The 23,046-nt window shown below is 48.6% G+C and overlaps 1 protein-coding gene and 1 pseudogene across 1 annotated transcript; one reads left to right on the forward strand and one right to left on the reverse strand.

Annotated features, from left to right (window-relative positions):
• Window positions 1–12,137: 12,137 nt before the first annotated feature.
• On the reverse strand, window positions 12,138–15,314 carry LOC109733172 (pentatricopeptide repeat-containing protein At5g03800-like; annotated as a pseudogene).
• On the forward strand, window positions 15,185–18,351 carry LOC109733159 (protein FAR1-RELATED SEQUENCE 5). The gene is given in 6 exon segments (XM_020292346.4): window positions 15,185–15,327; window positions 15,622–16,203; window positions 16,206–16,241; window positions 16,244–17,458; window positions 17,461–17,864; window positions 17,943–18,351. Coding segments are annotated over 5 exon segments (2,352 nt in total). The 5' UTR covers window positions 15,185–15,327; window positions 15,622–15,704; the 3' UTR covers window positions 18,141–18,351.
• Window positions 18,352–23,046: the final 4,695 nt, after the last annotated feature.

The following is a 23,046-nucleotide window of genomic DNA, read 5'->3' on the forward strand; positions in this document are numbered from 1 at the left end:
TTCAGAATCTTCTCGTGAATCAAACCATCATCTAGAATGAGGGGCTCTCCGGGGGGAAGTAGTTACGAGAACCTAGAGCTAGAGTTAGTAAAATCTTTAACCCGAAAAGAAGAGAGATTAGAATCCCACAGTAAAGGAGAGGAATAAAAGATCCTAATACCATCCATTGGCGATGTGGGCCCATAAGCCACATAACAATGTTAGTAAAATAGTTTTTCAAAGGCAAGACTCAACTTCGGCCAAGGAGTTGGAAAGGGGCTTCCTACAGGCAGTCGGCTCTAATACTAACTTGTGATGCCCCCACCTCGACCGTGCACTAATCATACACGCAAATGTGCATGATCAAGATCATAGACTCGCGGCAAGATATCACAACACAACTCTAGACACAAATTCAAACATAAAGCTTTGTATTACAAACCAGGGCCACGAAGGCTCGAATACATAAGTTAGCAAAAGCAACAATATCTGAGTATAGACATAATTAAACAAGATTGCCTTAAGAAGGCTAGCAAAACAATGACATCTAGATCGAGAAGGCGCAGGCCTCCTGCCTGGGGCCTCCTAACTACTCCTGGTCGTTGGTGGTCTCCACGTAGTAGTAGGCTCCGTCAGGGTAGTAGTAGTCATCGGCGGGATCAGCTGGCTCCTGGGCTTTGTCATCTGATTGCAACAATCGGGTAAAGGGGAAAAAGGTAGCAAAGCAACCGTGAGTACTCATCCAAAGTACTTGCAAGACTTACATCAGATCTATGCTAAGTATGCATTAGTATCAATGGGAAGGGACTGTATCTATGGACTATACTGCAGAATACCAGAGTATAGGGGTAAGACCTAGCCTATGGAAGACTAGCATCTTGCAGCAACAGAAGAGAGTGGAGTAACATATCATATACTAACAAGTATATAATAGCAACGCCCCTAGATGCTTCCTCGTCTACCCCGCGAGGAAGCAATCCCAGAGCCATCAAATCATTTTAGCGTAACAAGTATCCAGTTCTAGTTGTAGTAGATCGGGATACAACTCCGAGCGTCTATTACCATGGACACGACTATTCGTATAGATTACTTCCCTACAGGGGTGCACCAACTTAGAGCAACTCTAGCAGACCCCGCATCTGCCCCCGACCCGCAAAATAACTGCCAAAATGCGGGTACGGGCCGGAAAGCCTGCCCGACCAGACCCCGCATCCCGCCCCGGCCGCAGAAAATTTTAGGGGGCGCGGCAAATTCCCGACCCCAACCCGGGAAAACACGGGTTTCGCCACCGCGGCTGCGGTGCCATGCATCATAGAGAAGCAGTTGGCGGGAGGGACATTTCAGCCCCGCTCTCTTTTCCCCCTCCTTTCGCCGCCGCCCGCCTTGCTTTCGCCCCGCCCGCCGCCGGCGATTCCGGCCATATCTGCGGGCGGAATCGCTCCGCGGGGCCGCCCACACCCTCCGGATCCGGCGAGAAGAGCCTCCCCCCGTCGCCGCCGCCGCTGGGGATCGACCACCGTCGAGCGCACCCCCCTCGTCGCCGCCCGGGATCACCCGCCACCGGACAGTCTCTTTTTTTGTGATTTTTGCAAGTTGTGTGGTAGATTGACGCGCCGGTGTGCGTGTAGATGGAGTTGACCCCGTGCGAGAAGTTCTTGCTATCCGATTCGGACGACTCGGATGTGGAGACCATGCTTGCGACCTTTCGGCAGAAAACATTAGTCATGGCGCTTGCCGTGAAGGAGCATGAAGACGAGTACCGGAAGATGAGGCGAGGATCTACTGTCGGGCGTCTGTGCATTCCTCGGAATCGCCATCTTGGGAACGAGATGTTGATGCAATATTATTTTGCGGAGAATCCTACCTATCCTGCACACCTCTTCCGCAGAAGGTACCGAATGCGCCGATCCCTCTTTGTGAAACTTGTTGAAGCTTGCGAGGCAAATTGCCGGTATTTTACTCAAAGAAGAAATGCCGCGGGCTTAAAGGGATTTAGTGCATATCAAAAAATCTCCGCAGCGATGCGGGTGATTGCATATGGCGTTCCGGCTGACTATGCCGATGAGTATCTTCGCATTGGTGAAGATAGCACAATTGAGTCTGTGCATAGATTTGCGAAAGTGATCGTCCATGTCTTTGGTCCTGAGTATCTTCGGGCACCCAATGAAGATGACACAAAGAAATTGATGGCAGCTAATGAGAGGAGAGGTTGGCCTGGCATGCTAGGTAGCATTGATTGTATGCATTGGAATTGGAAAAATTGCCCCAAGGCTTGGCAAGGAATGTACTGTGGCAAGTCTCGTGATGCAACAATTGTGCTAGAGGCCGTTGCATCCGAGGATTTATGGATCTGGCATTGCTTTTTTGGTATGCCGGGCACTCTCAATGATATCAATGTTTTTCAACCCTCTCGTTTGTTTGCTAGGCTTGCTAGTGGTGATACTCCTGCTTGCAACTACACTATCAATGGGCATGAATACACAAAGGGGTACTATCTTGCAGATGGTATATACCCTCCTTGGTGCACATTTGTCAAGAGCATCAAAGAATCCAAAACAAAAAAAAATGTGAATTTGCAAGGGTGCAGGAGGCAGCCCGAAAATACATTGAAAGAGCATTCGGTGTTTTGCAACCTAGGTTTGCCATTGTCCGTGGTCCTGCTCGTTTTTGGGATAAGAAAACCTTGAAGAACATCATGACATGCTGTGTTATTCTGCACAATATGATTATTGAAGATGAGAGAGGAATGAACTTAGAATTCTTTTACGACAATGTGGGTAGCCGTGTCAAACCATCTAGAGACCCAAACCGCATTAGAGCTTTTCTTCAGACATACAAGGAGATTGAAAATGCAGATACACACTTTCAACTTCAGGAAGATCTCATTGAGCACCATTGGCAAAGGGTTGGACAGTGACTAATTTTTGTATTCATTTGTATTTGTATTCATGACAAGTGACTAAGTTTTGTATTTGCATTATTGAAAGAACATGCGGTGCCCCCATGTTTGGTTTTGGTAATTGATGACAATCTCTATGGACTAATGGTTGCCTTGAGTTATATTTGAAGGATTTGTCCATAGGCATTTCTTGAAGTCCATGTGTTGGTTTCAAGGAGTTTATGTGGTGACCAAGGTGTTATTAAGGAATTATCCAAAGATTGGTCATGTGAGAGTAGAGCTTATTGCAAGCATGTCTTGAAGAAGAAGATTGTGTGATCATTCATGTTTACCTTCAAGACATCATCCAAATGAAGAGAGTTGGAAAGAGTCAAGGTTGATCAAGACTAAGTCAAGAGTGAATCAAGTTGATCAACACACAAAGCGCACAAGATGTACCGAGAGGGATCAAGCGATCCCATGGTGTGGTAAGCATTGTCGATTACGCTTTGTGTACTAACCCATGATCTTCGTGAGAGTTCTTTGTGGGGTTAGGTTGCGGTGTGCAAGTTCAAGTGAAGCATCATGAAGAGATCAAATGCTTGAAGCTTGCCATCCATTGTGGTGACAATGGACTTGTGAAGATGTGCGGAAGAGTGGCTCACCCATAGTGGAGTATGGGGGAGCAATCAACTAGTCTTCATCGAGCCAACACAACCAAGAAAGGTGGTCCAACTTGAGGGAGTCAAGATCGTCATCATCTAGCTCAAGTGGACCATGTGCAAGGCAAAGGTTTGCTCTTGATAGGTTTTCTATTTTACCGGTCTCATGATGGTAGTTGGGAGACCGGGTTATAGGATCGATTGCCGTACTATCAAGGGGGGCTCTCGATGAGTAGCTTGATCGTATTGTTCATAGAGAGCTCAAAGCATTGCATCCTTGCATCATTTGTGTTGGTTCTTGTTTGGTTCTTCTCTTTGTGAGTTTTGGAGCTTATGGTCATCTTGATGACAAGCTCGAGTTCATCAAAAACGGAGTTCACTCGCATCTTCTATGATGTTTTCGATGTTGGAGGTTATGCCGGTTCTTCTCGGTTGGAGGTTTCACTCCTCTATTTGTTGGCATACCTCCCCTGCCTCTTCTTGGTTGATGTTTTCGATGTTGGAGGTTATGTTCGCTGTTTTGATGCTACTCATCGTCTTGTATCCAACAAGCTTGAGTTTGCTCAATTCGGAGCTCATATGAAGAAGTTATGGCAGTTCTGGTTTTCTCCCTGCGGTAGTACCGCGGCCAGAGCGGCAGTACCGCTTATCGCCCCAAGCGGTAGTACCGCTGTCCAAAGCGGTAGTACCGCCTATGGCCATAAGCGGTAGTACGGCTACGGTTCCGCGCTGGTACCGCCTCGATTTTGGGTCTTGCATTTTTCGTGTCGAGTTTTGCAGTAGTTGCACGGCAGTAAGGCACGGCAGTTCCGCCTATAAGCGGTAGTACCGCCCCGATGGGCGGTAGTACCGCCTGTAAGCGGTAGTACCGCTCCGGTAGGGCGGTAGTACTGCTACTGCATTTTTGGTCCCGTGTTCTGCTCCTCCAGCGGTAGTACCGCTGGGGTGCGCGGTAGTACCGCTTATAAGCGGTACTACCGCCCCAAGGTTCATGTTTGGTTGCTCCTTTTCCGTGCTTCTTCCGCCAGAGCGGTAGTACCGCTCGTGGAGCGGTAGTACCGCTCGTGTGCGGGCTGAGCACATAACGGTTGGATTTTTCCCCTTCTATAAAAGGGGGTCTTCTTCCCCAATGAACCTTATCTTTTGAGCTCGTGTTCTTCCCCCATTGTTGACCTTCTTCGAGCTTGCTAACTCTCAATCCCTCCATGGATTCTTGCTAGTTTTTGAGGGAAAAGAGAGAGGAGATCTAGATCCACATTTCCACCAATCACTTTCTCCTCTATGTGAGGGGAACCCCTTGGATCTAGATCTTGGAGTTCTTGGTGTTCTCCTTCTTGTTCTTCCTCTCTTTTTCCTCCCTAGCATTAGTTGCTTCGGTGGGATTTGAGAGAGAAGGACTTGGGCACTCCGTGTGCCCTTGCCATTGCATTTGGTGCATCGGTTTGAGTTCTCCACGGTGATACGTGGAAGTTACAAGTTGAGAAGCTTATTACTCTTGGGTGCTTGGTGCCCTTGAGCTTGTTCTCTTGGGTGCTTGGGCGCCCTAGACGGTTGGTGGTGTTCGGAGCTCAATCATTGTGGTGTAAAGCTCCGGGCAAGCGTCGGGGTCTCCAATTAGGTTGTGGAGATCGCCCCGAGCAATTTGACGGGTACCGGTGACCGCCCCCAAGGGTTGCCAAAGTGTACGGGTTCGGTGACCGCCCCCAAGGGTTGCCATTTGTACGGGTTCGGTGACCGCCCTCAAGGGTCCCTTAGTGGAATCACGGCATCTTGCATTGTGCGAGAGCGTGAGGAGATTACGGTGGCCCTAGTGTCTTCTTGGGGAGCATTGTGCCTCCACACCGCTCCAAACGGAGATTAGCATCCGCAAGGGTGTGAACCTCGGGATACATCGTCGTCTCCGCGTGCCTCGGTTATCTCTTACCCGAACCCTTTACTTATGCACTTTACTTTGTGATAGCCATATTGTTTCTTGTCATATATCTTGCTATCACTTAGTTGTTTATCTTGCTTAGCATAAGTTGTTGGTGCACATAGGTGAGCCTAGTTGTTGTAGGTTTTGTGCTTGTCAAATTAACCGCTAGGTTTATTCCGCATTTGTTCAAGCCTAAACCGTAATTATTTTAAAGCGCCTATTCACCCCCCCCTCTAGGCGACATCCACGATCTTTCAATTATTTAAGTTTGCTACGGTGATTTGAATAATTAATTATAATGCGGATGATTATTGTTTTATGTTTGATTTGAATAATTCAGTTTGTTTTCGATTGTTGAATTATGTTGGATTTGATTTTTGTGGGCTGATGATATGCGGGATGCAGCGGCGCAAAGAGCAGACCCCGCATAGCCGACCCATAAAATAGCATATTCCGCGAATATGCTTTTTTACGGATCCGTTTGGGGGGTCTGCATCTGTGCCAGCCCGAGCCGGCCCATAAAAGTTGTTTTGCGTGAACTGCAAACGCGTTTTGCGGGTCGGCGGGATGTGGGGTCTGCTAGAGTTGCTCTTACCCAACACGCTCGATTAACTCCGGCCGGATACACTTTTCCAGGTCATGCCTGGCCTCGGGTGTTCGACACACCGTAGTCCTACCTAGGCTCAACAGAGAGGCCAACACGCCTGTCTAAATCCTAAGTGTGAAGGGGTCATGGGCCAATCGTCCTAAGCACTCATGTGTGTTGCGAACGCGGCCTGGAGCAGACCCACCTCCTTATACAAGAGCATGCGGTTACCGTCCAACCAGGCGCGCGCTGCTCAACTGCTAACGTCTGAGAGCTTTCGGAAGAATCATACGATGCCAAGTGCCCGTACTTATTGCCATGTGGTCAACGCGTAAAAGGCCAGAGGCCTACTCAGGTCATATATCCAAACCCATTAGTGTGTTGGGAGCTCGCAGAAATGATTAGTGATCCTGTCGCCCCGTCTCGCGGACTTACAACAAGGGCTAGGCCCATCCCTCTCAAGGGTGGTCTCTGCCTGCCCGGTCGTGCCGCGTCATTTTCTCGCGGGTACCCTCATGGTCAACCCGACTTCAATAACTCTTGCGGGTACCCCTTCGGTCGACCCGACTTCAATAAAGGACTGAGGTGAAGGTCAAGGTATCAGTGTGTCCATAACATAAGGGGAGTCTGAGGAATCACCCTCGATGGATTCCTACTCGATATAACCATCAAGGTGACCTTGGAGGAATCACCCTCGAAGGGTGCACACTTGAGGTGTTGCATGACGGTCATCATCGGGAGTGGTGAACAAGGAATCACCCTCTGTAATCCACGACCAATTGGCTACACTACAGAGAAATCATCAGCAGTGAAATGCAAGGTATCACCCTCGTCACTTGATAGTAACTCTGCAGAGTCGTACAACTAAGGGGGGTGCCGGTGATGTGTTGGTCTCTGCACCTCGATCACATTGATCGAGTCATTCGGAAGCAAAGCATGGCAACACGGACAAGGGTGCGCGGCCACTAATGGATCACTAACCAACTAAGCATATAGGATAATAGGTAAAGTAACAACAATAGGTTACAAAAGGAGGCTATGCATCAGAATAGGAGCTATCGAATAACAGTAGGAAAATCTGACGTGATGAGGACATCAATACCATTGTTACACCCACAGCCTCTGCTGTTATACATACTCGACCAATTACTAGAGATCGCGCACGCCAATTGAATTACCATGTACTTTTGTTTCTTGGTAACGATTCTAATGTTCGTGAGAATATGATGCTGCCTAAATTGGATACATTTGTTTTGCTTACAAATGAAGGGCCTAGCTTGGACAAGAAAGATGAGCCTTGGAGCAAGTTCAAGCATGGAGATGATGGCATGCGCAAGGGGAACAAGAACGGAGTTACAAGTGATGATTTCAGGACTTTGAAGCCACCATAATGAGTGCATGAAGCATTGGACGAAATATACAAGATGCCACTTCATAAATTTCGTCCAGAGGCTATTCTAGGTGTTGCGTCACCTTATTATTGGGCCAGGCCCATGTAATTTCGAAATACTTGAGTATAGGCTGTTTTTAGAGTCCGTTTGTATGGGGAACCAAGAGTTTGGATTGTTTTTGGACCCCTCCTCCAAGGGCCACGAAATTCCCCCCTCTTCCTCCATATATACAGCCCTTAGGGCATCGTTTAGACTTTGGGTTTTGTTTCGATTAAAAGTTCGCCATAGCTGCAACTTCGCGTACTTCGGTTGTGTTCAACGACCAGACCAAGACGTCACAGAACCCCACTTGATCAATAAAGCTTTCCTCTTTTATTCGCAATATCCAGATTGCAATTTCAGTTTCTTGCTTGTTCTTTGTTTGCTTGCAGGAAATAGACCCTCGTGGTCAGGTTGATCGTGTTGCGGCGTGGTCAATAACCTCTCGGAGTTGGTTTAGCAATTGCTAAGGTGCGACGTCCTCGCACGTTCATAGTCGGATCGTCAAAGTCTACTCCACCAAAAACGATAGCCACCATCTCATCGAAAGACGGGACAACTTTGCCTCTATCATTATGCAAGCATAAGAGAGAAAGAATGGGCAATATAGGAATGGTCAAGGGGGTTTTGTTTGCCTAGAAGATTTGTCGAGAAGGTCGGGTCGTCGTCGACGACGTAGTCGATCACAGGGGTTTCGGCAACGGTCTTGGGGTCTATCGGATAAGGAGGGGGGAGAACAATAAATATAAAGCATACAAATGCAACACAATGCAAGACATGGCAATATGATGTGTTAAGGGTGACCTAATGTCGAGAATATTTTCCCGGCTCTAGGCATTTATCGCTCAGACTATCCAAAGGGGAAGGTTCCATGTTTGTAGTGTTGGGGGCATGTGGCGGGTATGTGGATGGCATATTCGGATTCGTCTTATTTTTCTGATCATTTTTCATGTATAATTTATTTTCATCCGAGTTATGAAGTATTTTATATGAATTTTTAAAGTTTAATTGAGTTTCTGGATTTTCTGGAATATTATTAATTCAAAAAAGTATCTAAATACTTTTGTCACACAGGGCTGTGCTAGCCAGGTGTATGACAGTGGGGCAAGTAGATCCAGTCAGCATGTAAGTGGCCCCACATGTCATTGACTATATGGTAACTAAGGAATAAATAAATCCTAATCTAAACCTACTGCTAATAAAACAAGGTCGGCCCCCCTTGGCAGGGCCCCTCCAGTGGCTGGCCGCGCACGGGAGCAGAGGGCTCTGGCAGCCATGGCAAGGAGCAGCGGCGAGCGCGGCCGACAGCGGGGGCGCGAGCGCGTGACAGAGCACGGCCGTCGCTCGGGATGGCGTCAGCGGGCGCGCGCGGGGCAGCTGCAAGCGACAGCGTAGCAGGAGAGCAGTAGCAGAAGGGGCGGTGAGGGCGAGCAGCGGGCGCGAGCAGCAGAGGCGGGCCGAGAACTAACAGGGGCGCGGGCGCGTGTGAGGGCGGGCACAGGCTGGATCGGCTCTGGGCGCAGCAGGAGTGGCCTGGGGCGTGACTAGGACGCGGCGGTAGCACAACCATGCGCGGGCGGGCGCGAGCGCAGGGCTCGGTCGGGCGAGCAGGAGGCAGCGGCTGGCGCGGGGCTGCGCGGGCGTGGCAGGAAACGCGTGGATGCCGGCAGGGCGCGGCGAGCGCGAGCTCAAGCGGCGGTGGTGCTCGGGCGTCAGCGCGGAAGCGGGCGGGACAGCGGCTAGGTGACGTGCGCGTGCAAGGGGAAGGATTGGAAACGGTGCATAGCTCACAGTGATGGTGACTAGCTGCTCAGTGGGCTCGGAGGTGCGGTGACGACGAATCAATGGTGCCTCCCTTCGGTGACCGACAGTGAAGATGAAGGCGACGTAGACGATGGGGCGGCTCCCCGGCTCGATCTCTCCCCGAAGCCGACGTAGATGAGGACGGCGGTCCTCCTGGACACCAGAGGATGGCAAACGGGGGTGGGTCGCGAAGGTGGTTTGGCCGCCACGCACGGCCAAGGCCGTGGGATGGCCGCCACAGCTCCCCTGCCTCACACTGTAGCGAGAGGTTAGGGATGCCCAAGTTGGGCTGGAAAGTGTTCTAATCACGGTGGGCCAAAGTGCACAGGAGACTTTAATTTTTACTCTTTTCTGTTTCATTTTTTTTATCAAATGAATTTTGTTACCATTGAAACTTTGCACAAAAATACCTTATATTATTAGGAGCTAGCACACAAATTTTGGAGGCAATTGAAGTTAAATAAATAATTGTTTATTTTGAAAAAGGCCATTTTATTTACTGTTGGACCACTTATTAGTTTCCTAGGAATTTATTTGTGAGTCAAATGCAGTTGGTTTCAACATTAAAATGACCAGGGGAATTTATAGAATAATGTGAATGTTTTTGTTTTAGTTTTTCAAGAAATAATAATTTGGTTTGCAATTTAAATTTGAATTTGACTTTGATTTTTATCAAGTGCAATTTGGCTTAGTAAATCATGATGACATGGCATCATTAGGGCGAGGTTACTTTAACTTGCCACTGGGGGTGTTACATAGGGTTATTTAAGCAGTGTCATTTTTCTTAAAGTGGCATATGATTAACAGCAGCATCCCATATGTTATCAGTGGCATTACATTGACAGTATGAAAAAGTGCCATTAAGTAAGAAGTGGCATCACATCACATCAACACTGGCACTAGATTAACAGATTAACAGTGTCTTAGATTAACATGCAGAATAATTGCACTATTACTCTATGATGACAATAGCAAAACAGTAGCACATGATCAGTAGCTCCGTGCACAGTTAACATGAATGATCGTTCTAACAAAGGCTGGTACGGAAAGGAGAAATACATCGTCATGTCAACCAAATGTGCAATCAAATTTGTGCAGTTCCACTGAGATGAAGCGATGTTACCGGTGTGAGATTTCAGTGTGACAGCCCAAAAGACTCTTCACGGGAAATAAAGCAAGACAAGCATTTCATAAAATGGTGGTGGCGTTACTTCAGTTTATCGATGGCAATAGATTGATAGCAGCATTACTTAAGAGTGACATCACATTAACAGTGACATTGCTTCATTTTATCTCTGATATTAGATTAATAGCAGCAATGAAGGCATAGGGACGGGGGGCACAAGCACGTTGTACCTCCACCGACGTATAAAGTGGTGAGGCAGATGTGGTTGCCGAGAGCAGCAAACATGCATGCAACATGTCTGGATTTGTTTCATTTTTGTTCTCCTCATAGACCTTTTCCTATGCGAGCACGGGAAATCTAGACCTACTCATTCTCAATGGCCTTGTCCCCCCAACACCCCCGTATTTTCTTTCCTTATTCGACCAGGAGACCTGCCAAGTCAGCATCTTACTAGTAAGTACATAATACCCCCACCTTTCGCCTCCACTAGGGGCGGAGCGCCGACAGGACAATACCGGGTCCTTCAGCCCCCCCCCCCCCTCCAAAAGAATTTGATGCAAAGAGATGCTAATCCTACTGCTCAAATCACTTCTAATTACCCGGCCACTCTAATCTTCCTAGTTGTTTTAGGTTCATGTTGGTGTTTACTCCCCCCCCCCCTAGATCATGTTCACGCTCCGCCACCCCTACTTGATTTCCCTTTTGAACCAAGAGATAGGTTCGTTAGCCAGTATCTGGTACCCCCCCCCCCCCCCCCCCCCAAATCTTTGCACATTCAACTCGGTCATCTATCCATCTTCATGTAGTAGGTATTTCCCTAATAGTAAAAATTTAGGTAGTGTTTGGGTGTTCGACAAGCCGACGGAGCAAGCTACATGGGGAGCTTTGGACTAGAAGAATATTCACATGCAGGATGCATCAACGTGGGGAGCAATCCAAACTCGATGAAAAAAAGATGCAGTGACGTGGGTAGCTAGGCCATTAAAACAATGTTGGTTATAAAAGAAGTTATTCCTCCGGTCGGTGGGATGTGACGAGGTAGGCGGCGGGCAACGGGATCTGCCCACAGGATGGCAGCGAGCAAGGTTGCGGAGGACCTCCCACGACGGCGCCAGGTCAGAGAAGACAACGCGCATTGGCTTCCTCCCTCGCCAAGGGGGGCCGTGTCAACGTTGCAGAGAGGGACACCACCGTCTTGTTTAGATCTGGAGAGGGTGAGAGAGTTAGAAGAGAGCAACCGTAGCAAACAAGTCCCGAAGCCCCATCCTACATACATAGTGGAGTAATTTTCTTTTTCTCACTGTTGCAATCGTTTTAAATTCAATACGTGCAGAGCAATCTTTTCATTTAACGTGGCAGTAAAAAAAACTCGATCAATGACGTGCCACCGTGTTCAGGTTGCACTTTGTATGGCCCAGATGTGATCCCAGCCCTCCATTAAGTGTTCAACTAGACGGGTCAAATTATCCCGTTAACCTGTGAGGGTGTGATGTAGAGCAGGGAACAAAATAAGAGTTGCTGGAAGTTTAGTGCTATTTGTAAGTACACAGTTAGGTCAGGGCAATAGAACATGCCTACCTCATTGTCTTGATCTTGCTATATTTGGTGAAGGTTGCAACTCACAAGTAACTGCAAACAGGTCAAGAACATAAAGATTTCTGCCACAAATCATATTCATATAAATGTGAGGTATCGTGTGCTAACTGCAAACAGTAAACTTTATGACCAATGAGGAGTAAGTGATCTGTAATGTTCAAATTTCACAAATTGTTTATGGTACTAGACATTATTCAACTGAGATTTTCTCAAAAAAATATTCAACTGAGTATTTGGAGCAAAACAAAATATTTGTCTGAATATGATATCAACTGACAGCTGTTGGCATGAATGCTTCTGAAGAAACTCATAGCAATGCACACGACCTCAATACAAGGATATCTTCTATAGTTTCTACAGTGCTACCAAGACACTGCAAAGAAGTCAAAATTGGTATGGTACCAGACTATTCTCTACAAGAACAAATCCCTGCCCTAAAAATATGAAACCCATTCGAGTCTCTGACTGAAATCTCTTTTCCGGTAGCAGCAGAGGCATGCTCCAGAAATGAGTGGCAGTCACCACACATGCAGATGTTCTTCACGACACGGATAATTTTCCCAGAGCCTGCCATTAGGAGGCCATATGTAGCTGCCAGCTTTGCACTGTGGTACATTAGGAAATGCCTCTTTTGGTACTCCTCGACATCATGTCGGACAAAGGTGGTGTCTGGTTCATACCCGTCCTTCATGCACTCAAGAGTTAGCACGTCCAGACCAGCATAGATGTCCTTGGACTGAGGATGTGATCTATCTCGAGCGAAAAATGAGTGAATAGCATTGTCATCAAATGTCCAGCTCCTTGCTGGAATCTTATGGATACCCTTTTCCCGCATCTCCAGCCTTGTGTTCTCTGAGCAATGCCACTTCGCTGATTCAGAGTACAGATTAGATGTGAGAACATATGTGGATGGGTCTTGTGGTTCCAGGGCAAGTAGATGATTCATAGCTCGCCTTCGCAGTGTCATATTGGACTGCTTGCTACAGCTTTCCAGCAAAGATCGCCAAACTAATGCACCAGGCTTGAATGGCATGCTAGCTATAAACTGTTCAGCCTCATCAAAATGACCCCAGCAGCCAAGGACGTACACAACTGCTGCAAAGTGCTCCATAGCAGGTTCAGTATTGTACTTGCTTGACATGCAACGAAACAGTTCCATACATGCATCTGCAGAATCTGAGTCTGTATAACTGCAAGCTGATATGATCAGAAGAAAGGTCACGGAGTCAGGCTTGATGACTAATCTCTCCATTTGAGACCATATATCCCATATTTCATCTCCCTGGCGATGGAGAAGATGAGCAGTGATCAGCGCATTCCAAGACACAAGGTCTCGATGAGGCATTCGCTGAAAGAAAGTGACTGCATTTTCCAATTGTCCACACTTGCCATACATACTGACAATTGCATTACCAACTCCACAAGCATGCAAAAGCCCAGATTTTGCAGCAAGCAAATGCATTTGCTTTCCAAGTTCCGTAAAACCCAAAGCACCACAAACTCCAAGAACAGTAGTCAACAAAAACTCATCAATGAACTGAATATCACCGCTTCTAAACATTAGAAGGAATGTAGAAGACGCTCTCTCATACTCTCCATCTCTAACGCTAGAAAGCAGTAAAGAACTCCAAGCAATGTGAAAACTCTCCTGGTGACGCCAATGCTCAAACAACAGACGTGCATCTGCAGACCTACCACACTTGATGCACATGTCTATCAATGTGGCGTCAATCCAAGGACTTGAACCACAGCCACACTTAATCACAAATGTGTGAACCTGCTCACTCATCTTCCTATCCGCAGCAATAGCACAAGCATTCAGGACACTAGTCATAGTAACGCGTGACATCTCCAACCCATTCTCCAGCATCTGCCTAAACAACCCGAGCCCCTGCAACCCGGCCTTCCAAGCAAAAGTGACTCGCACACCTTCCTTGTTTTGACAAAACCCGGTGAGAACTGCATTATATGTAACAAAATTCCTCTCAGGCATCTGATCAAACACACCCAGAGCATTGTCAACTAAACCAAATTCCATGTATCCATTGAGTAACCCAGTCCACGAACTTACGTCCTTTACTGGCATCCTCTGAAACACACCAACCACATCCTCGACAGAATCACCATGCTCAGCATAAAATCCAATGAGCGCATTGCCCACACTCAAATCCACCTCCAGCCCGGACTTGAGAGACAGAGCGTGCACCGCTGCCCCCTGGGGCAGGCTGAACCCTTCAGTAGCCGCCGTCAAAAGCGCTGACAGAGAAAACCGGTCGACCGCAACATCGCCCGTCCGCATGTCCCCAAACAGCTCAGACGCCTCCTCGTACGTCCCCAGAACGACCAGGCCGGACAGTACCGTGTTCCACGAGGACACGTCGCGCTCCTCCATCCCGTAGAACATCCTCAGAGCGTCCTCTAAATGACCGCACTTGACGTACATGCCAAGGAGCGCGTTGGCGACGAGGAGAGAGCCGCCGCAGTACCGTCCCTTGGCGGCGAGCGCGTGGACCTGGGTCCCGAGCCGCGGGTTGCCCCTGCGGATGCAGGCAGTGAGGAGGCCCACGAAAGTGTACTCTGTGGGGGCGAGTCCCGCGAGGCGCATGCTGTGGAAGAGCGCCGCGGCAGCAGATACGGGGGAACCAGCCGGGCGTGGCCCGAAATGAGCGCGCTGTAGGAGGCAGCGTCACGGGCGGTCATCCGGTCGAACACCTCAACCGCGTCGGTGAGGCGGCCCGCGCGGATGTAGTCGCACATGACGGCGTTCGCGAGGCGCGCGTCCGACAGGGCTGCGGCACCAGACTTGGCCGCGACCGCGTGCGACGAGGCGAAGGCGGGGTACGGTGACATGGGGGGCAGTGTTGGTGGTGATAGCTTTTATCAAGTGAAGTCACGCTGCAACTTTAGCCTTTCAATCTCCATCCAAAACATATCCAACGGTGTACGTTAGACATAGGCAAAAACTTCAGCAGTTATCAGTTTGGGCGAGGGCGGGCAGGAAATTGGAGGTTCGCGGGCTATAGCGTCACGTCCGGAACACTCCCGCGCCGCCGGAGGAGATGAGGGGCAGGTCGCGCCGCCGCCGGAGGAGGAGAGGAGGGGCAGGTCGCGCCACCGTCGCTCGGGGAGAGGAGGGGCAGCCGCCGCCGGAAAAGAGGAGGGGCGGGCGCGCCGTCGCTGGGGAGAGGAGGGGCGGGTGCGCCGTCGCTGGGGAGAGGAGGGGCGGCCGCCGCCGGAGGAGAGGAGGGGCGGGCCGCGCCGTCGCTGCGGGAGAGGAGGGGCGGGCCGTGCCGTCGCTGCTGGAGAGGAGGGCCGGCCGCGGCGGAGGACAAGGTCCATCGCTGCAGAAGAGGTAATTTACAGGTCCATCGCTGCAGAAATCCATGCAAAAATCGCTGCAGAAATTGCAGATGTGATTCGTCTTTGCCCCAGTACATATTTGTTCCATATACTGCTAATTTCCATCGGCTGTGTGTTAGCATGTGCAATTGGCTGTGTGTCATTGAGACCGAAACAGCAGGTCTAATGCTTGGAATTAAGCTCTAATGCATTTTGTTTTTTGGTTCAGATTAATTTTACTTATTTGAGTAATTTTTAACTGAACTTTTTAGCATACAAATATTGTCACTAACTGAACTTTTTCCAGCCGTGAGTAACTGAAGTCAGCATGAGTGCTCTGCTCTGAAAATTGAGAACTCTGTTGTGCCTCACAATTTTCAGTGTTGTGGGATGGCAGAAATTGGTAAGGGAATACCTCAAGTTGGTATGAGGTTCAGAAGTGTAGATGAGGCTTGGGCATTTTGGAATGCATATGGGGGTCACACCGGCTTTGATGTGAGAAGGAGATACGCAAACAAAAGCAGACTTGATGGTCAGGTTGGTTCATGCAGATTTGTTTGTTCCAACGAAGGTCATCGAAGAAAAGGGCTAACTGAGACAGCGCCAAAGCGTTTTAGAGCTGAAACAAGAACCAATTGCCAAACTCGTATGTGTTTCCAATTGGATCGAGAGGCCGGAAATTATGAAGTAACTGAGGTTGTGCTTGAACACAACCACTTGCTTCAATTGCCACAAACCCGCCACTTGATGATATCCCAAAGAAAGATTTCAGAACGACAAGCTTTTGAAATTGAAACCACTGATGATTCCGGCATTATGCCACAAGCTGCACATGAGTTTGCTTCTCGTCAAGTTGGTGGACCGATTAACCTTGGATATACTTGCCGTGACCAAAAAATCATTTGCGAACCAAGCGACAGAGGGAGTTGGCTTTGGACAAGCTGGAAGTATGTTGAAATATTTTCATGAAAAAATTGCTGACAATCCATCATTCCAATATGCACTACAGTTGGATTGTGAGGAGGATATAACCAACATATTCTGGGCTGATGCTAAAATGATCCTTGACTATGCACATTTTGGTGATGTTGTCACTTTTGACACTACTTTTGGCACAAATAAAGAGTATAGGCCATTTGGTGTTTTTCTTGGGATCAATCAGTTCAGAGAAACCACTATTTTTGGTGCTGCCTTGCTGTTTGATGAAACGAAGGACTCATTTATATGGCTATTTGAGACTTTTCTAGCTGCACATAATGGACGACAACCTAGAACTATTTATACGGATCAAGATGTAGCAATGGGAAAAGCTATAGAGAAAGTATTCACGGAATCATATCACGGGCTGTGCAGCTTTCACATTATGATGAATGCTGTCAAACATTTATCTCCAGTCAAGGATGATGAGAAAGATGAAGGGGAGGTGGAAGAGGAAGATGAAGGGGAGGAGGAATCTCATATTCTCTCCGATTTTAGTGCTTGTATGTATGGCTATGAGGACAAGGCAGCATTTCAAGAAGCATTTGACAACATGAGACATAAAGTGCATAAGCAAACTTGGTTAGATAGCATCTACAAGGTGAAAGAAAAATGGGCTGAATGTTATATGGGAGATGTCTTCAGTTTGGGAGTGAGAAGTACACAACTAAGTGAGAGTTTCAACAATGCATTGAAGAACCATTTGAAATCTGATTTCCATATTGTCCGATTCTTGAAGCATTTTGAGAGAACGGTTGAAGTAAAAAGGAGAAAGGAATTGGAATCTGAATATGAGGCAAGAAAAAAATTGCCAAGAATCAAGATGTGCACACCCATGTTGGTGCAAGCAAGCAAAGTGTACACTCCAACTATTTTTGAACCTTTCCAAAGTGAATATGAAAGATCCATGGCTGCTTGCACTAGAGTGTTGGAGGAAAATAACCAGTTTGCTGTTGCTATTGGGAGGTTGCATGGTGATTTGACTTATGAGGAGGAGGAGGAGCGCATAGTGATTGGTGATCCGTTGAACCAAACCGCTTCATGTAGTTGTCAAATGTTCAATAGGGCTGGAATATTGTGTGGGCATAGTTTGAAAGTTCCTGATTTGATGAATGTAAAGACATTACCAACACATTATCTCCTAAAGAGATGGACTAGAGAAGCACGCACGGAAGTATACATGACAGGCAAGGAAGGAAAGTGGTAGAAAATCCAAAATTGGAAGCTCAACTTTGGTACAAAGATATGTCTCATAAATTTCATGATATGACATATAAAATAGCCAACTCTCTCGAATGTCGTTTGATGCCAGAAGATGCACTTGCTTGTCTTTGGCCACAACTAGAGGATAAACTCAATGCATCAGCCACCGGTGCTACTGATGCATGTTCCAATGACCAAGAAAATGTTGATCCAAATGTGCAGCAAGCCAATGACTTGCTTAGTTCTGCACGACTGAAGAAAAAGGAGGTTTCATCTAAAAATTTGAGGAGAAAGCCAACTTGGTTTGATAAGTTACGCAAAGGACGAAAGCCAACTAAATCAGCGACAACGACAAAAAAAGGAGCAAAGGTAAGGTGTAGTATGTATGTAATATGAGTTGTTATTCATTCCTGTACTAACAAAATAAGTTTTCATTTTTATTGGCAGCAACAACAACAACAAAAGAAAAAAAATAGTGCGCAGCCTCAAGTGCAAGTGGAGAACAATGGCAATAGTCTGCAACCTGAAGTGCAAGTGCAGGTGAAAGAAAATAGTGAGAAGCGTCAAGAATATGATGCAATTGACAGCTTTACCGAGCTCTTGACAACTTCACGAGTTGACGATCATATCTTTATGATGATATGATCTAGTATCTTCAAAGTTGTTAGGTAGTATTTTGGACAATGCTAACAACAGTATTTTGGGGGGTTGCGATAGTCTCTTTTGGCCTAAATGTATAAGTGAAATGGCCTGCTTTTGTGTAGATGATTACTCAACATTGACACTTATTGCTGTAGCATTCGGACATTATGCGCTGCAGCCTTTTAATATCAAGTTCTACTGGATTTAGTGTCAACTGCAATTAATTTATTCCACTTTGATTGCATAATGCACTACTGTACAACCAGACCAAATTTTGTTTTATAGTCTGCTCATGAGTATCTGCAGTTCTTTATTTTTTGGGTTTCAATCTGTTCAAATAAAACCGAGTTCAAGTGCCACTGCATCGTTGTTTGCAGCTAGTCTGTATTGATGTTTGCTGCTATGCTGAAAACTGCCAAGTGTTGAGAGCTTTTCCCCTTGTGTGATCTGGACCGTAGGATGTGGATTGGATGGAGATTAGAAGGGTAAAGTTGCAGCGTGACTTCACTTGATAAAGGCACTCGATCTCAGTCCGGGGAGGGCGGGGGGGGGGGGGGGGGGGGGGGGCGGCATTCATTTTCACGAAGGTCCACGGAAGGTGCTGGCGGTGACGCCAACTCCACCGACCCCAAACTGACGTCCGTTTTATCTAGATTTTCTCTGTTTAGGATGGCAACGGGTAGCAAAATTGACATGCGTGTCCGGCTTCTGTTAGAGGCGCCAACGCAGTCGACTACCCCATAATGTCCATCCATGCGTTTGCCCCCGCAATCGCACTGCAGCAGCATTAGCTCGCGCCCTCAGCCGCGCACGCAGCCACGCACGCTGTCTAGCCCGTCGCGCCGTGCCACAGCTCGCTAGCTAGCACACCCGTCGCCCCGTGCCATAGCTAGCTAGCTAGCTCTCCCACAAAGCCGCTTGCCATAGCTAGCTAGCTAGCCATCCCGCACGGCCGCCCGCGCACGCGCCGCATGCCGCGCAGCCGCTCGCGTGCTCTCCCGCGCCGCAGCTCGCGCGCACGCCCCGTTGTCCGCGCGCTTGCCTTTGCGCCCGCGCGCGCCCGCCTGGCCGCGCTTGCGCCATCCGCCCTAGCCGCCCCCGCGTGCCCGCCTCGCCTGCCGTGTCGCTTGTCCATAGCCCGCGCGCACTCGCCACTTAACTGCTCCGCGCAACGTCCAGCTCCGGCCGCCACCCATGCCTAGCCGCCGCCCGCGGCCCCGCCTGCCGCCGCGCGCACCAGCCACGCGCCAGCAGCTGCCGTCGGCGCTCGGGCCGCGCGCCCGTGGCGCCGACCCGCCCCGCTCGGCCACACGCCGGCCTGCCATGCCCTGCTCGCGCCTCGCCCCGGCCCGCTCGCGCCCGCCACGCCCCGCCCCGCCCCGCCCGCGCCTCGCCCCGCCCCGCCTGCGCCTCGCCGCCGGACGCGCCTCGCCCTGTCCAGCCCCGCTCCCGCCTGCCGCCGCGCGCGCTCACCACACTCGCTCGCAGCCGTCGGCCCGCCCCGCCTCGACGTCCACCACCCACCAGCGCCCGCGCGCTGGCCGGGTGCGGCCTGCAACAGCTGCTCCTGCCTTGCCGGAGCTCGTCGTGGAGGCAAGCGGCAGCATGAAGCAGGCATCCATGGCCGTGGAAAAAGAGAAAAAGGAGGAGAGAGGGAACGGGTGGGCAGATGGGCCCTTTTTATTTGTATGACAAGCGGGCCACACTGCACAAGCGGATCGAGGCGGGCGAGGAGTGGCCAGAGAGTGTCCGTCTGTGTCCACTTCGGCCTCAAAATGAGACCAACTTTGGTCCAGAGATAGGGTGAAACGGACACGAAACGAACGAAAAAGTAAAATGGGGTCTGCCGCTGGGTCGTCTGGTATGTCCGTTTACCCCAAACGGACGCACCCAGACAAAATGGGGTCGTGCGATGGAGTTGGCCTGAGGGGAAAGGCCTATCTAGCTTTGAAGCTTTGGCTTCTCGAGCCCGAAGGCCGATCCGGAGCGAGTCAGCGGAACGATGGAAATCGACCCAGCTCCCGTCTGCACGGAGAGTTGGGGCTAGAACCAGGAAAACTAAGATACCCTGCGCGTTGCGGCGGAAATCCTCGAAAACTTAGATGAAAATTCTGAATTGAGAAGCAAAAGAAAGTTATCTACGAAAAAAGTAAAATAAAGGGAAGCTTAACATGCATAGTGTAATAATTGCAATATGAAGTGTCTTTTGTTTTTATTGATTCTCAATGTATTATGTTATGTCCAGGAATCACCGGGTGATCAAACAGAGGTACCAATCCGCATAGATATCATTTTAATCATGATAAACTGTGTTATTATTTGTGATGGTTACACTGAGCAAACAAAAACAATAGAATAAGCCAAAGGGTAGATAAAACACATCATAAATAGGAGGTGAGGCGAGGAGACGAAGTGTCAATGACCCTTGTAGTTCCAATTGTGATGACATGATATGGCAAGTTCGCATGGGAAGGAAATATAGTTAGTCCAGATCAACTTATTGTTATAGGATATGATATGGTGGTTGTGTTGTGTTATAAAGATTGAGATGGATGCATGCATCAGTGCAATATTAATCTTCAAAAAAAATTAAACAAATGACCTTTACCATGAAAAATAGTTGTAGGGTTTGTGTGAACATAATCGATAGGTAAGAACTGTCTAACTTTGCAAGAACATAACCGATAGTTGATCATTTTATTCTGGTGTAAAAGAAAACTATAGTCTATGACCCCAAAGAAAAATAACACACACTGGGCACATCACAATGGGTACAACTGAAGATAGTTTATCCAAAGGGTAAGAACAATTGCACCATGTCTTTTTTATCCTGGCCTTTCTTATCCCGCTATGATTTTTTTTGAAGTACTACAATATATGTTCCAACTGAAAAGAAAACACACTGAGCACATCAGTAAAGAAATTGTGACGCCCTTGATTCAATCGTACACTAATCATACACACAAATGTGTACGATCAAGATCAAGGACTCACGGGAAGATATCACAACACAACTCTAGACATAAATTAAAAAAATACAAGCTTTATATTACAAGCCAGGGGCCTCGAGGGCTCGAATACATAAGCTCGAAAACACAAGAGTCAGTGGAAGCAACAATATCTGAGAACAGACATAAGTTAGACAAGTTTGCCTTAAGAAGGCTAGCACAAAAATAGCAACGATCAAAAAGGCAAGGCCTCCTGCCTGGGAGCCTCCTAACTACTCCTGGTCGTCGGCGGTCTCCACGTAGTAGTAGGCATCGACGGTGGCATCTGGCTCCTGGGCTCCGACATCTGGTTGCATCAACCGGAAAGAAGAAGAAAGGGGGGAAAGGGGGAGCAAAGCAACCGTAAGTACTCATCCAAAGTACTCGCAATCAAGGATCTACACTATATATGCAACATTATCAAAGGAAGGCTGTATATGTGGACTGGGCTGCAGAAATGCCAGAATAGAGGGGAGAGCCTAGTCCTATCGAAGACTAGCATCTTCGGGAAACCACCATCTTGCAGCAACAGGAGGGAGTAGAGTAGCATAAAGTAAAGTAGTAGTAGTGCTATCAACCTCGGCCAGAGATCCTTTCTCGACTCCCTGCGAGAAAGCAATCCCAGAGCCATACTATCCATTTCTCATATCCATGTCTCATCTCAACTATCCAGTTCTAGTTGTATCGATCGGGATACAACTCCGAGTGTCTGTTACCGTAGGACAGGCTATCGATAGATGTTTTCTTCCCTGCAGGGGTGCACCAACTTACCCACCACGCTCGATTAACTCCGGTCAGACACACTTTACTGGTCATGCCCGGCCTCGGCCAAACAATACGCCGCAACCCAACCTAGGCTTAATAGAGAGGTCAAGCATGCCGGACTAAACCTATGCCCCCAGGGGTCATGGGCCATCGCCCCGGGAACTCCTGCACGTTGCGAACGCGCCCGGTGAGCAGACCTAGCTACCTCCTTCAAAAAGGCAGGTGCTTACGCAGTCCAACCCGGCGCGCGCCGCTCAGTCGCCGATGTCTATTAAGCTTCGGCTGATGCATACGACGCAGAACGCCCATACTATGCCCGCGTGATGGTTAGTGCTATCAGGCCAGAGGCCCCTCGGATCAAATATCCAAATCGTAGTGGATTAGGAACGCGCGGTAACAAGCAGAGACTCACGAAAGATGTGACCCCGTCGCCCCGTCTCGAGGACTTGCGGCAAGGGCTAAGAATGCCCGGCCATGCCTCGTAATTATCTCGCGGGCACCCTCCAGGTCAACCCGACTCCTCATCACTCGCAAATATGCTCGCGCGGGTACCCCTCAGAGCCGACCCGTCTTTAGTAACAGGGTTCAGTGTAAAGTCATAGTAACCATAGTAACCGTGTGTCTAACACCAAGGGGGAAACCTGAGGAATCACCCTTGATGGATTCCACTCGATGTAATCATCAAGGTGAACGTAAGAGGATCCACCCTCGAGGTTCACACTTGAGGGGTTGTACGACAGAGCCGTATCGGAAGTGGTTAAGGCAGAATCACCCTCGATGACCACGACTGAATAGCTACACTACAGGGTTAACATCAGAAGTGATGATGAGGTCTCACCCTCGGCATTCGATAGTAACCCAGCAGTGTCGAGCAACTAAGGGGAAAGTGATGTGCGGTGCCGGGGCCTGGTCTTCGATCCCGTTGATTGGGTCTTCGATGTTGAAGCAGGGGCAACAAGGACAAGGTGGGGGTCACTGATGGATCACTAACCAACCTATACTAAGCAGTTTAGGATAAGCAGGTAAGGTACAACAGCAGATACAAAAGCAGGCTATGCATCAGAATGGGAGCAAACAATTACAGTAGCAAAATCGAATGCAAGATTGAGAGAAAGGAAAAGGGCGATATCGGGATGATCAAAGGGGGGCTTGCCTGG

This window comes from Aegilops tauschii, chromosome 2, assembly GCF_002575655.3.
Source record: "Aegilops tauschii subsp. strangulata cultivar AL8/78 chromosome 2, Aet v6.0, whole genome shotgun sequence".
In the NCBI taxonomy this organism is placed as follows: domain Eukaryota; kingdom Viridiplantae; phylum Streptophyta; class Magnoliopsida; order Poales; family Poaceae; genus Aegilops; species Aegilops tauschii.